Below are 16,296 nucleotides of genomic sequence, written 5' to 3' on the forward strand. Positions count from 1 at the left end.
GGGGTGGGCGTGCCTGAACCTAAGTTGGATATGGGCACGACAAAAAGTTTCCACAATCAATAATATTTTATTGTCATTTTATATTCAACTACTTCCATGAATGAACTTCTAGAAATAAAGACGTAATTAGAACATTGACCTAAGATATGACCTTTAGAGGTAATTTTAGGGTCATAACTGCAAAACATTTATATAAATTCTTAAGGAGGCTTTATCAAAGTTGTTAATGGCTGCCTCCCACGAAATGTTTTTATTAATTTTTGTTTTAAAATGTGAAGATTATACCTACCAGTACATAAAACAGTATAATAAAATAATTAATTTATCAGTAAAAAATATTAATTTTATTAGAAAATCTATAGAGATTGACAAACAGCTGACTTCAGTTTTTGGGTACATATTGTTTACCAATTTTTCTACCAATAAAGCTTTGAAAGCAAAGAATTGGCTGCTTATTTTGTGAATACTTGGAGCAGATTTTTCTGGGGGTTTTTAAAATTTATTTTTACCATGTATTCTTGGGTATATCACAGTTTACGAGTGCCAGCACATTAAAAATTATGTAATTATGCAGATTTTATATGGGATCGATTAATCTGTAGTAATCTGTTACAAATATAAACTGTAATTTAAAATTAATATGAAACTTGCATCTACAATTATTCCTTTAATGATTCCTATATTGCATTTTATTTAGCAATACTTGTGTTAATGAGGATATGTCAGGCCCATTTTCCGTTCGTGGTCACATCCTACAGACTGGCAGATTTTTCTGTCATTGTGCTTGTATCCATCTGCAGTGTCCCATGCAGCTTGTTAATAATGTTATTTCACCTTCCACTCAACAGTTCTTCTTGCAAATAATGCCATGGTCTGCTTGGCACCACACACTAAGAACATGACATTGGACTATATATATGGTGCATCCTGTGTTGATGCATTAATATTTTCTATTTCTCTGCCTTTTCATGTTAACTTGACTTTTCTGGCTCTATATTTATGCTCTTCCTTCGTTATATATATACATACCTATAATGTATTTTTGAATGGATGTTAGTACATTGTTCAGACTATCTATCGCTTAACATTTTGTGATTGCACACATAGAGGGGATGATTTTCCGCGATCACGGAAAAATGGACGGAATCGCAGAATTTAGTAACTGAAACGGAATTTGCAATTTTAAAAAAATAACCTTCAAAAGATTTCTGGTTCAAGCACCATAATAATTTTTTTTAGTAGTTTTAAGATTCAATATTGATAATATACGCATAGTGTTTTGGTATGCGAACTTTCATGGAGTACACTGTATGCCTAAATATTTTCAGAACCGTTAATTCTCGGAAGTTATGCTTAATTGCCGTAAGCTTGCAACAAAGCATGTGACTGTTTACCCGTGTCACTTTACATAGTGAAATTTAACTTGAAATATAAAAATAAACTATGTACTAATACAATTTTAGAATGTTGATTATATAATAAGATTTTTAGTACGTTCATTTTCGATATTTTTCAATAATACTTATTACGATTCAAAATTTACACAACGCTTTCGCCAGTAAACATAATTTCGTAAAACTTCGGGCATATTCGTTAATTTGTACGGAAACATTTCACATTTATAGTCCGTCCCACGGGGAACGCCTTTTTTCATGCTACAGAATTTACTACACGTTATTTGTTTCTGAACCGATTGTTTTCTAAATTGCACACAAAAATAGCATTTTACTTTTCTTCTCACCGGTTTATTATTGTAACACATGTAGCACGTGCTACAGGCCCGTTCAGGGGGTCCCGCGGTGAGGCACTGTGTACATTTCCCCCTCTCCCTGAGGGGGTTGCAAAATATATATCTTGGAAATTGGGCCCAACTATTATTTGTGCTACAGACCCCGCTGATCCTTAAACAGGCTCTAAATATATAATTCTAGGCAAATATATATTTTTTAAAGTTATAAAATAATGTCGAAACTTTAAATGATCGACAGAACAGTGCTTAGTTTCGGTTCACTACCACTGGTCTATATCCAGATTGACCCGACTTCATTTGAATATGTAATTTGTGCACACGGCACGCTAGTTAGGTTACAGAGAAACATACATGTGTAATCGAGTAAGTACTAAAATAGTAATGTGCCCCCCCCCCCCCCTTTTTGTTTTTTGGTTCACGCTTTGTAATCATACTGGAACTAATAAAATGTTGTCAAGTATTTATTTATTTATACATATTTTTTGGCAACTAATGTAAGATTATGAACAATGCATTACCAAAGTTCTTGTTCATATTTTCGTGAAAATAGCGGGGTTTGTCAACGGTGTGTTTTGTTTATAAATGAAACTTACCCATAATCCATCAGATGAAATGAAACTGAAAGCCACACAATCAACAATTCTTTATTGTTTGAATTTAAGGGAGAATGGATCTCTTTATTATTATTAAATACAAACAATAATTAACCGTAATTAAGTTTGTGGCTTTGTTTTCACCGCGGCTTATTTAAAAGTGCGGTTTATTTACGGATGAAGGTGGGAACCAAGTGGTGCGGTTTATACACTTTTACAATTATTTTTACAGGTATTTAAAAAATAGCAATAGCAAACCAGATCAGAGCTGGAACAATAAAACAAATGTATATAGTTTATAACAATAAAATATGACACTAATTGAACACAAAAACGGAAAAAAACTGAATTTGCAAAAATCTGAAACGGAATGTGGCAAAATCTGAAACGGAAAATCATCCCCTCTACACACACCACACCACACCACTAGTCAGAGCAAGAAATGCCGATCATGCACTGCATTTGGCATTATCCAATGTCATTGCAATAGCAATTGCATCGAGGTACAAATTTGTATTTGACTTTCTGTAACAGAGGCAATGTACCCACAGACTTGCATGTCTGATTCTGCTGGTGAGTGTGCCTAACGTTCTAATCTGTATTGTTTTGTAATATTTTGTAGTGTCTGCAGCTTTTAATATTATTTTAATTCCTGTACTGGGTGAACAGATATTATCATAGGCGGTGAGGAATTGCCACCTGCTGCCATTTAGTGATTTGCCTGCATATACGGAAGATATAGCTTGTATATATGCTTGATCATTTCATACATCTTAAAAATGTAGATTCAGTTTCTTTTGATAATTTCAGATCGATTTAGGTGCCGTTGCGCTGAAGGCTGTAGTGGCATTGTAGAAAAAAAAGAGTGTGCCTCATGCGAGCGTGGATTTCATGGACGTTACTGTCAGCAAGGTATTCAGCTGTTGTATAGTGTGTGTATTTGAACAGTTTGAACAGTTGAACACAATCCAGACTTAAGACTGGGTCGACCATATGGGCAATCCTGCCATTTACCCACTGAATTGTCCCAACGGAATATTGTCTCAAAATATGGTCTGACTGTCTCCTTATAAAGTTATTGCTAGTTAGGTATATATAACTGAGTTACGGCTATGTATGTCCATAAATGTGAGGAAAAACTGAATTATGACTATATCCATAAATGAGAAAAAACTGAGTTACTACTATCTATGAATGAGGAAAAACTGAAATATGGCCATGTATATGAATCGGTACCGAGAGTAAAAACTGAATTACCAGAGCCTGCAGATACATGTAAGAGTGTTAGTCCATGGGCCAGAGGCCAATTTTTCATGATTTGGTACCACCCAGAGGGACAAAGGCTCATAGGTCTATGCATGTAGATAATAAAATGAGGTGATAGCCTTCCGTATCGAGTAGCTTTCTGTCATTTTCATCCTGAAAACTGAATAGTGCGTGTAAAAAATTCCGAAGCAAATTTTGGGAGTAGGGGAAACTTAATTTGGAATAACCTTTCTTAGAATCACCCTATCATAACAATTCACCACTTAAAGTGTGTGTTTTGAAGCCCTCTAACGATTACATATCATAATATGCAAATGAACCACAAAAGTAGGTCATCAGGGGTCAAAAGGTCACCGATTTTGAGTCAAGCTCAAAATTTGTGGATTGCAGCTTTGCCTCGTGATCTATTAGCACATTTGTCAAAATCAGGCCTAGAAATGGCTGGAAACTGTGTCAGAAGGAATTCCCAACCATTTAAAGGTACCCATGTTTAGTCATCTAGAAAAATATTGAAACGGAAACAAACCAGCCACGGTCAGTCTTTGCAGAAATTGATTCTTTTATGATATATCAAATTTAAAACTAACACAACACCCTATTAGAACAAATAAACACCCAAAATGTTTATTATAAAGTGCTCTTGGCATCTGATGTCTTTTAAAGAAAATTATTATTGGCATGTATAAAAGTAGGTCATCAGAGGTCAAACGGTCACTATTCAGTTTTCTATGATTTGATGGTACTAACCAAGCTCATTCTGAAAAATAAGGATGGAAACGGCAGAGAAAGTCATAATAAACACCTGTGGTTGTGTCTGAGCACCCTAATTTAGTTTTTGTTTTCAGATTGAACAGGTTCAGACTAGTGGAAATCTTGAAATTCCATCAACTTTTCATTGAACTGATCTTTAAAAAATGATTACTCCCCATTCAAACTATTGTCAATAGATGGCACTAGCTGTCTATTTCACTTTCACCAAATGGAGGTACAATATAATCTTTTGCATTTAGTTCAATTTCTAAGTATCTTTGCAGCTTTGGCCACATATACGTGGTAAGTTTGCAGCCCTGTAATACATAGGTCATATATACATTATCCATAAACTGTATCTTATCTTATTTTATCGTATACAGCTAGTGCCACATCCACTTAGACTATTGTAACAGCACTGCAGTATTTGAGGGTCACAGGTTTGGTACTGCATATAGGAATGCAGGACTGGTTTTATCAAAAGACCACCCCACCCCTCTGGAGTAGATGCAATTTATTCATTCTGTCCACTGATGAATAGCAGGTTGAGCAATAGTGGGTGCATCCTAAGATGATGGAATGGTTTTCATTGTTGTTCCATTCTGGCAGGTCACTGGTCTTATTATAAAAACTTACGGCGAAGAGCTGGAGTGTGGATCATGTGCATATACTTTGGTGTAAAGCAGACACGGGTGTTAGGTAAAGGCACTGGTCACACCAGGGTAGCAGTTCCATGCACCCTTTGCAGTCCTTTTACCTTTTTTCCAAAGAAAGCAGAAGGAGTATTATATCCTGTTAAGCTATGGAAAAGAAGCAGGGACAAGTATGTATCTTTTCCCAGGACGTCATATATACCACTGATTTGATGATATGTAAAGAATTTACCTGTACCACAGGCAAACCATATTCTCACATTTGTTTTACCCAAGGTAAACAAATGATGGAACTTGCCAATTGGGACGACATATATATTTGTGATAACAGTGCGCACGTGATAGCTGGTACAGTCGTTCATATAATAACGTTCTGCACATAAATTAAAAGTGTGATGTCTGATTCCTCAGAGTCACATGGTGGAATTGAACGAACATTTGCTTGAAGAATAACTGTGGCACCAAAACGTAATGGTTATTTCTCTTCGTGGCAGTCTACGGTGGCAATATTGGTAGTGTGGAGTATAAATTAGTTCCTCTTTGTTGGCTGGATCACGTAAAATGCCAGTTCAGTTTCAAAGAACCTTGTGTTTTCAAGTAACCTGACATTTCATGAGTTGGCTAGCAATATCTTCTCCTTTTTTTGACATAAAAATAATTATATGAATGATAATAAGATGAATGGTGAAACCACAGTACTTCCATTTCGGTATGGGACTATTGACAGAGCTGTTTCCTGTGTTCTCTGTCAGATGATCTCAGTATCACCCGAGCCCGGAATACACGAATCCTATAGTAATCATTCCCATGGCGGGTCAAACATTGGGGGGAAAACCATAATTGCATCCGATACCAACCTCCTTGCGTTGGTATAGGACACATACATGATGGACAGTAATCAAAGCATCTACGGAAGAAAAGCAAAGTAAAGATATTCAAAGAAGCAGGCATCCTGGCTAAAGTGAAATCCATGGCCTTGCTGCTCATCAACCATCTTCAGATCTTCAAACACTACTTTGCCTTTTTTCGGGAAAAAATAGATAGCCAGTCTGTGTGCATGGAACTGCTACCCTGATGTGACTTGTGTCGTTACCAATATGACACTTAACTCTTACACTAAAGCAGACACAGATGGTCCATATCTCCAGCTACTTAAACGCATTACAGTTATCTTGTATGATAAATTCAGCGACCTGAAAATTGTCAATGAAGCAAGGGGAAAATGATAGAAACCATTTCATTTACACCAGGATGCCCGACTGTGAGCACCCAAAACAGGTTGCCTACCAAGATGAATTATGGCTCACCAGTGAACAGTTACCAAAATGCACCCACTCGGAGGAGGGGTGGAGATGGACTTTTGATAAAGACAGCCTTTCTACTTGTAGCCGGTATGACCTGCAGTAAGTTAAGTGGGTGTCATCCCATTACGGCTGTCTCAATTGCAATGGGTCTTAAAGATAAGATTATAGCATTACCTACATAATAATGTAAAATTAGGTACAATCTTTACTTGGGACGTTTGGGTGCTTAATAAATGGATTTACTTAAAATTACACGACCAAGCTTTTATTCGTTTGGGTCTGTTAGTAATAAACCGGCGTCGTGGTTATGCCATCGGTCTACAGGCTGGTAGGTACTGGGTTCGGATCCCAGTCGAGGCATGGGCTTTTTAATCCAGATACCGACTCCAAACCCTGAGTGAGGGCACCGCAAGGCCCAGTGGGTAGGTGTAAACCACTTGCATCGACCAGTGATCCATAACTGGTTCAACAAAGGCCATGGTTTGTGCTATTCTGCCTCTGGGAAGTGAAAATAAAAGATCCCTTGCTGCTAATCGGAAAGAGTAGCCCATGAAGTGGCGACAGCGGGTTTCCTCTCAAAATCTGTGTGGTCCTTAACCATATGTCTGACGCCATATAACGTAAATAAAATGTGTTGAGTGCGTCGTTAAATAAAACATTTCTTTCTTTCTTTTTTGTTAGTAATAATAGTAAAATAGGTAAAGTGTTTGTTAAAGTGTAATTATTAAGTATGGTTTTTGTAGATGTGTCCCAAGCTATTTTGAGTTATTATCTTAATGGCTGGCCAAAAACATGATGCTAGCGTGCTGGACATTAAAAATGTCCAGCATGACTGAATATAGGTGACCTTTTGACCTCTTTAGGCCTGCTTCATGCTTCAGTTACTCAAAAAGATACACAACTGCTTTGTAATAAACATTTTGTGAGACTTATTGTCATTATAGTGTGATTTAAGGTTGATGTTGGTGTTAGTACTGATATATCATAAAATAAAAAATTTCTGCAAAAACGTACCTTGGCTCATTTGTTTCCGTTTTAATATTTTTCTAGATGACTGAACATGGGTGCCTATAAATTGTTGGAAATTCCTTCTGACACAGTTTCCAGCCATTTCTAGGCCTGATTTTGGCAAATGTCCCAACAGATGATCGATAAGGCAAAGTTGAAATCCGTAAATTTTGAGCTTGACCCAAAATCGGTGACCTTTTGACCTCTGATGACCTACTTTTGTGGTTAATTTGCATATTATGATATATAATCGTTAGAGGGCTTCAAAACATATTTTGAGTGGTGAATTCCTATGATAGGGTGATTCTAAGGAAAGTTACTCCAAATTAAGTTTCCCTTACCCCAAAAATTTGCTTCGGATTTTTTTCAGCATACTATTCAGTTGTCACAGTGAAACTGACAGAAAGCTACTCGATGCAGAAGGCTATCACCTCATTTTATTATCTACATGCATAGACCTACCAAAAAAACCCTATGAGCCTTTGTCCCTCTGGGTGATACCAAATTCTGGTCTGGCCCATGGACTATGTATTTGAAAGTGGGGGAGGGCTGCTGTCTGTTTGATGGTTTGGGGAATGACAAAATATATATTTGATGACTCAAGCATTGAGGGGAGGGATGGAATTTTAAGTGTTCTAATACAGCAAGTCAAGCGTTCTGAGCACAGTAATAGGGAAACATTTGAGGGGTGAGCATGTCCCTTTGCCCAATTCCGTGGCCCCTATAATAGCGATGTATACATGTATCTATAAATTAGGAAAACTGAATGACGGCTATATATGCCCATCTTTGAATCAGGAACACTGAATAACAGATATTTATATCTATTAATCGTGAAAACTGAATGACAGCTGTGTATATCTGTAAACCATATGTCCACGTTTTTTTTTTTATCCTGCTCCATTTAGTTAAAGATTTTTTTTTTAATGCTCCCCCCCCTGCACACACCAGATACCGTTCATACAGACCTCAGATAAGACTTATTAAAATGTCGTTCCTGTGAATGTGACCGATGCATATTTATTTTCCCATTGCAAATTTCAACGATGTCGGAAATCTGCAATTGCCAAATGTACGTACTGTTACACAGTCGTCGCATGCACCAAAACAGCCCCACAACAACACAGTGAGCTATACGATAAAAACTAAAACTCTGTGTTATTCCATCTTTTTTATTTTATTTTTAATTCAGATTACTGTCATACAAACAATTACAACACCAAATGTTCAAACAATGTAAACATTGGGGCACAGTGGGTATGGTACTTGGGCAATTCTAAAAATCAGAATAGGCCTAATCGGAATTTCAGATGAGCAACACGTTCAGCTCAGACTGGATTCCAACACTTCCCGCCTCGGAGGTGGTGGCAGAATCAAAGACGGCAGATTTTAGTGTATGCACATGCAAACACAGCACTGTTGAATGCAATTTATGTAATGCATTAAAAACAATAGAGCTAACAACCACATTGGGTGTTTGTTTCAATTTTGCTCAATTGGTTTAATTTTAATAATAATTTCTACTGAATTCCAATCACCTAAATGAACACTGCTAATGTAGCTGCATACAGGTTAACGAAATCGGTCGAAGTGTTCCGAATACATTTTTATTTCAATAGGCTGGTTGTCCCCAAAATTACCCCAGAAAATATGTATTGGTTTAGCTGCATATTATAATGTACACATCTTTAAATTCCTTAAAAATCCTTGAATTTTGGGAAGCTGTTTTCCAAAGTCCCGGAAAATAGTGATTTTTGCACTCTGTCCGGGAAATGTCCGGGAAATTGAAAAATGTTGTTAGTTTCAAAACTGATGACTTCTGAAGTTTTCTGAACTTTCTTTTCCCATTCCTATAATAACGATTCGAACATTTGATTTGGCTCCAAGTTAGAATCTGATTGCTGACGTTTTATGAACTTTCTTTTTGCGTCACAGTTCGAACATTTGATCTGAGTCAGGATCCGATCTTCACAGAGTTCAGCAGAAAAAGCACTCAATAATGTTTTGAGGTTGTTTTACTATCCCTTTCTTTTTTATTTTATGCCCAACTTTAAAATGATTTTAATACAGTAATAGCAGCGTGGTTCACCCTCAAATTTCCCCAGGAAATACATATTGACTTGGCTGCATATTATACTGTACGTATCCTTAAATTCCTTGAAAATCCTTGAATTTTGGGAAGTTATTTCCAGTTCCTGAAAGTCGTGGGAAATAGTGATTTTTGCACTTTGTCTGGGAAATATCCTGGAAATTTGAAAATATGTTGTTAGTTTCAAAACGGATGACTGCCGATGTTTTCTGAACTTTCTTTTCCCGTTCCTATAGTAACGATTCTGACAGTTTTCTGATTTAAAGATATATATATATATATATATATATATATAGCTGTCATTCAATGTTCCTGAGCTAAAGATATACACAGCTGTTATTAGGTTTTCCTGCATGAGCTAAAGATATAAATAGCTGTCACTCAGTGTTCCTGAGCTAAAGATATACATATGTGTCATTCACTTTACAACTATTTGTCGAAATAACTGCATAATTCACACCAAATAAGCAGTTTCAAATGTGCTTAGGTGCTCAACAGATATTCTTTTCCTTTCTTTTCAAACTGAAAGTAATGTATTAGGTTGTTTCTGTGTTACAGATGACAATGAATGCTTGACAGGAATGCACAACTGTACAATGGAAGGTGAAGAATGTGTGAACACATGCGGCTCTTTCAAATGCACGTGCAGAGATGGATATATCAGCAGAGGAACTCGATGTGTCCGTACGTACATGTGTGTATCGAGAATGCCAGTTTAATGATGTAGGTTGTCACATTTATCCTGTGAAGTTAAGAATGGGTAACTCATAAGGCTTGCAGAGTGGATGCATTACCAATAACTCCATATATCGCAAGTAGGCAATATAATATCTGTGACTGATGGTGATACTACATTAAGCTCAAACCTCGCCATTCGAAGACATTATTCATAGATACACGTAGATATTAAAAACCAGACTCAAGCATATTCAGAATACAGATTTGTACCACATATAAAAAATGGAATATGAAAACAGATTTAAACAAACATTACAGCCCCCTGATCTGCCATGCCTGATACGTGCAAACACACACACACTTAAAAAATGTATTCATAACCCAATTACTGTGCAGTTCATTTCACTGTCTTGGTGAAATTAATGTTATTCATAAAAGCAAAAAGCATTATTTTAAAAATCTTTCCAAATTAGCAGAAACATGTAGAGGTAAATATTCTAAATCATGGGCTTCACGAGTTCTGTCTGATTAAATATTACCACACACACACACACACACACACACACACACACACACACACACATTTGACAAGATGGTTACGGAACTGGTGGTGAATACAGATCTAGTGGTGAACACAGATTTGCAATCATGAAATACCTGATGTTGATGACAATCTACAGTGGTTCAAATAGACAGAGTAGCTGATATGCCAGGTGCGGGACATAGCCCAGTGCTAAAGCACTCCCTCAATGCACAGTCGGTTTGGGATGGTGCATATAAAAGATCCCTTGCTGCTAATCGAAGAGAGTAGCCCACGAAGTGGCGACAACAGGTTTCCTCTCTAAAATATTTGTGTGGTCCTTAACCATATTTCTAACGCCATATAACTGTAAATAAAATGTGTTGGGTGCGTCGCTAAATAAAACATTTTCTTCCTTCCTTGTTCCCATGCCTGTTTTTAATTAAAGCATTCACATTATCCATTACTAGACTGTGCGATAATCTGTGTTGAAAAGACACCTGACCTTGTCACGTGATACACAAACACACATGGTAGAATTGGCTTATGATATTCATAAGTCTGTTAATATAATATATGTATTTATCATATAATATCATACATTTTCAGTGCAAGTATGTGATCTTTTTCAGATCGCATACTTTCAGTCATCAAATAAAAACATTTCAATGGCAATTTTACACTAAAAGCTGTCCAGCATTCAGAAACCAAAAAACGTTGCACACTAGTTTATTTTGATGTAAGGACATTCAAAATGACATCATTTGAGTTTTACGTCATTTCCATTAAAAAAACCACTGTGCCACATATTCTTACGTCATTTGAATATCTAGTAATGGCGGACTGGAATTAAAAGTTGCATGTACATTTTACAAAAACTTGAGATAATATGATAAAGAGATTGTTACCCTCGTGGTTTTCGGTCTCATCAATATCATATATTAGGAATACAATAGAGGCTCACATAATGCAATTTTTATTCCTAATATATGATATTGATGAAACCGAAAAACACTGGTCAGGGTGCAATTTGTTTTTAAATTTTTGATTAGCAGTTTTTCCTACTGGATGGAGAATTGATTAGCAACTATTGGAATTTGATTAGCACTTTAATAAAATGAGTAAACATGAATAAAACACATTCTTTTCAATAAAATTGCATATTTCTTATACATGTATCTGTATTGTGGGCTGCTTACCCCAAAATAAAACAAGTACAGAACAGTACATATGAAGGGTCATCACTGTCACTTGTTTACAAGGCCGTATCCTCCGGAGGTCAAGGGGGCAGTTGCCTCCCCCCTCCCCCTCCACACACACACCCAGAGAATCTCACTTTGTTTTTTTTTGGCTATATAGAAAATAGCATAGAAATGTCAGGGTTTAATTTTTATAGTACAACATATTTCTGAATAATATTTGTCAATGGTTATGCTAAGCAGCTTGGTCATTTAACTTGTTAAAAGTAATTTTTTAGTCTTTCCTGAGTTGATTTGTATGTCTGATCCAAAGTGCGATTGAAGCCCGAGAAAAATTCCTCATTTGGCTGATCATTCCAACGTATTCGGTGTTCATTTTTGTTATGAAAATTGACAATTCTTAAACGATATATATACGTATTTTACTGGAACATTATTTGCCGAGGCAATTCGAAATTAAAAATGCCAAGCTGTTAATTAGTCGATAATACTGTATGTATACGCAAACATTTTCGCGACTAAAATAATTCGCGATCAAGCTTTTATTTTACATTTTCACGATAGTTTTTGCCAATAATAAAATAAAAACGACCAATATCAACTGAACTCCTTTCAATGACAGTTTCACGTACGATATAATTATACTCGAGACATTCTCGCCATGCGGTCCACGTGCTGTTAGTCTTGTCCGCATGTATGTCTGATAATACATGATGCAGAAAACTTGAAAAATCACAAACTAGACCGAATACTATTTATTAGTAGTATTCATAGGTTGCATTCAGGTTTACAAATAATGAAAGCCACAAGTATGTATCGAATATAAGAATAATCAGTGTAAAAACAACAAACTGAAATCTCGTAGTCACGAGATACCAGACGTGAATTCAGCCAGCCGTTTGTCGCTAATGTTTTGCAGACTGTTTTTAACGCAACAAGTTAAACCGAACGACCACTTCGACAACCGGTCAAAATAATTATCAGATATTTTGACTACTGGTTATCGCTGAACGCCGATCATGCATAGCACCGAGTGTCACTTGTAGTATAAAACCACGTGGCAGGTAATTTGATGATAAAAATAAAGTGCATGCGATGCACAATGTGTTTTGTATCTATAGGCATTATTCAAAGCTAAATCGGAAATAAGTTAACACGTAATTAAATTCGCGGAGCTATCAGCATACATGTTCGCGCAATTTTCGCGGTATATTTAATTCGTGAACATAATATATTTGCGTGCACGGTAGGCTACAAGTTCAGTGTACAAGGTCATAGCTGCTTGCAAATTAGGTTACCACGATGACGTAGCAACTAGCACGTTACGTCACTGTTCTTGTTAAAACGTCAAACATCCTCCACGTATTCCGACAGTATTTTCTATTTGAAATACTAACACACGCGAGAAGGTTGTACACTGAGATAAATTTTAAAAATGTTTATCAATTGGCGAATCAGTTACCTTGGCTGCGATCACGGAAAATTGACACCCCTAAGTGGGTTCTTCTCCCGCGATCTCAATTCAAAGATCAGTTTGGTTACAAAAAACATGCATCGCAAACTGCTAGTCATTGTTACAATATCGCAAGATTTTGCATCGCTTTTTGCGATGCGAACCCGGTCATTTTGCAGCCTGCTGGTATATATATATATATATATATTTATATTTATATTTATCATGTAATATCTTACATTTTCAGTGCAGTCAAGTATGTGATATTTTTCAGATCACATACTTTAAGAATTTGATAACTTTGCAAATTAGATGCAAATTAGTCGAGGTCTCCGCACTAGGTTTATTGACATTTAAGCAAACATACTTGGGTGACACTCCATGATTGACATATGCATTCATAGTCACCAAGTAAAAACATTTCAATGGCAATTTAACACTGAAAGCTGCCCAACGTTCAAAAAAAAAAGAAAGTTAGACATACTTTATTTTGATGTAAGGACATCCAAAATGACGTCATTCGAGTTTGACGTCATTTCCATTCAAAAATACACCGCGCCACATATTCTTACGTCATTTGAATATCTAGTAATGGCGGACTGGAATTAAAGTTGCGTGTACAGTTTACAAAAACATGTATTAAGCCAAAGGCTCGCATAATACAATTTTTATTCCTAATATATGATACTGACGATACCAAAAAACACTCTGGTAATAACCTCTATATATTTAACTATCAGCTGCAAGCAAAGTGTTAAATTGTACTGTTTCCAAATGATTTATACTTGGCTGGGGCGATGGGGTGAGTGTTAATTTTTACAACTTAAAACACTTCATCCATCGATCCATCCATCTATCTGTCTGCATGCAGACCTCTAAGATAATATTAGACCAATATACCATTTATATATTGGCATTCTAAAAAAAGAATGTACTTAGTATGTAATTTTAGTCGTCAAAAGGACTGTTAGACATAAACAGCTTACAATGTCTGCAGACTTGGTACGGTCCCTTTAAGGAATGTCAAGAATTAATGTGTAGCCCTCTGATAATGTTTCAGGGAAGAGTAATTGGTCGAAGTGGCAGATAACTAAAAGTTCCTGCAGTGACAAATGTTTGATAACTGTGACCGAACGAAGATTCTGTGTCAACCCACCTCCCATCCACGAACAAGATAGCTGTAAAGGAAAGGATCAAATTACATATTATTTGCAGTGTGCAGGGCTAAAATGTGGTAAGCATGCATGCATCGAAATTAGTATAGTGATGTAACCCTTGAAGGTTCATTTTCCAAATTGCCAAATGTGAATTCAATAGGAATTAGGTGAATGTATTCCATTAGTAATTTGCTTTAAATCTAATTGGGGTTGAAAAAAATGTCTTATCTTGAAAAACCGTTTAAAGTTGTTTCCATGTCTTCAAAATTATGAAATGAAATTTGTCTTTGAAAAATATGCAGGCTGTCCAGCGATTCTACTTTTCCAACTTTTTCCTACTATTTGGTCTTTGTCCTATTTTTCCTTCTTTTTCTTCAAAATAACAAATTTTTCCTAGATGCAGAGTCATGCTTCCTGAAAAATATGTAGAAAAAAAAGAAAAGAAGAGAATTTGCTTGGAACAGGGACTTTCAGCGACCCAGCACATGTGCCTGATTTATCAATGTCAAATTTGCATTTATCATGTTTTTGTTTAACAAATGATTGGTTGTGAGGATTTGTAAATGTTTCCAACAGTGGTCGTTGGTCTGTAACACAATGTACTAAATTTCCACAATATCTTCATTTTATTCATGATGTGCATGGGGGTGGGACGTAGCCTAGTAGTAAAGTGCTCACTTGATGCGCAGTCGGTTTAGGATCGATTCCCGTCGGTGACCCCATTAGACTAGTGTAACTAAGGCCATAGTATGTACTATCCTGTCTGTGGGATGGTGCATATAAAAGATCCCTTGCTGCTAATCGAAAAGAGAGCCCATGAAGTGCCGACAGTGGGTTTCCTCTCTATATATCTGTGTGATCTGTAACCATATGTCTGATGCCATATAACCGTAAGTGAAATGTGTTGAGTGCGTCGTTAAATAAAACATGTCCTTCCTTATTATGTGCATGGTTTTCAAATAATCGGTTGTGGGGATCTACACACACACAGTGAGAGAGTACAGTATTGTTGTTTTTATTTTTATTATTGTTTGAGTTGTGGTTTTGTGCCACTTTGCAAATGATTAGTAGTGAACAGAGGCAGGACCAGGGGACCCATTCCCCCAAGTACCGTATATTGCCATGTATTAGCCGACTTTTGAAGTGTAGAAACACTTTCCAAAAGAAGAGAGTCGGCTTATACACGGAGGCAACAAATTGACTTCATAAAATTCTGATCAAAAACACTCCCAACGCTGACTTACAAATTTGGATCAGACCCTTACAGCCTTTCACAGCTTGTGTAACAATAATTTGTGCACAGTATAAATAAAACACCCCATCATGCAGTTTTATGTAGTTTTTTGTTCTTTAATGCATTAATAGTTTGATGAATAATAATAAAAATTACTTGTTTTATTGTCATTTCAATGGTAAAAATGTGTTCCGCCATCTTTGTTTGACACCTCTGTCTATATCATTTTGTAAGCTCTTATTTGATTGGATCACACGATTTTGTGTAAACATCAGCCATGGACCAGTCAGAATCGTTTCTTTCTGAGTGGGGGAAAACAGGGATTAAACATGCCTTACTGAGTTTATTATATGCTGTCCAGTGAATAATTAAATTACTTATGTGCAGTGATATGTTGCTACAACTTGAATTGTTTATTTTCTTGTTATAATTTATCGGTGCTAAATTATTTTTCCAAGGCATGGATGACATTAGCATTGCGATAATTATTACAGTGTCTGTAATAATTAAAGGGGAAGAAAATATATTGAAAAAGAAAAGCACAAGTCTATTTGTCGACAGTATTATTGAAATCAATACAATGTACAGCTGGACAAAAGATGACTTCGACTTATACATGAGGTCGATGATTTTGTACTTTAT

General features: G+C 36.2%; 1 protein-coding gene across 2 annotated transcripts in view; it reads left to right on the forward strand.

Annotated features, from left to right (window-relative positions):
- Positions 1-16,296, forward strand: part of LOC121388832 — a 123,397-nt gene that overhangs the window by 30,658 nt on the left and 76,443 nt on the right. For both annotated transcript variants that reach the window (XM_041520345.1, XM_041520346.1), the window contains exons 10-12: positions 3,154-3,255; positions 9,972-10,097; positions 14,324-14,497. In XM_041520345.1, the coding sequence (XP_041376279.1) occupies positions 3,154-3,255; positions 9,972-10,097; positions 14,324-14,497 (402 nt within the window). The remainder of the gene's footprint in view (positions 1-3,153; positions 3,256-9,971; positions 10,098-14,323; positions 14,498-16,296) is intronic.

The sequence above is a fragment of the Gigantopelta aegis genome, chromosome 14 (genome assembly GCF_016097555.1).
Source record: "Gigantopelta aegis isolate Gae_Host chromosome 14, Gae_host_genome, whole genome shotgun sequence".
NCBI lineage: Eukaryota > Metazoa > Mollusca > Gastropoda > Neomphalida > Peltospiridae > Gigantopelta > Gigantopelta aegis.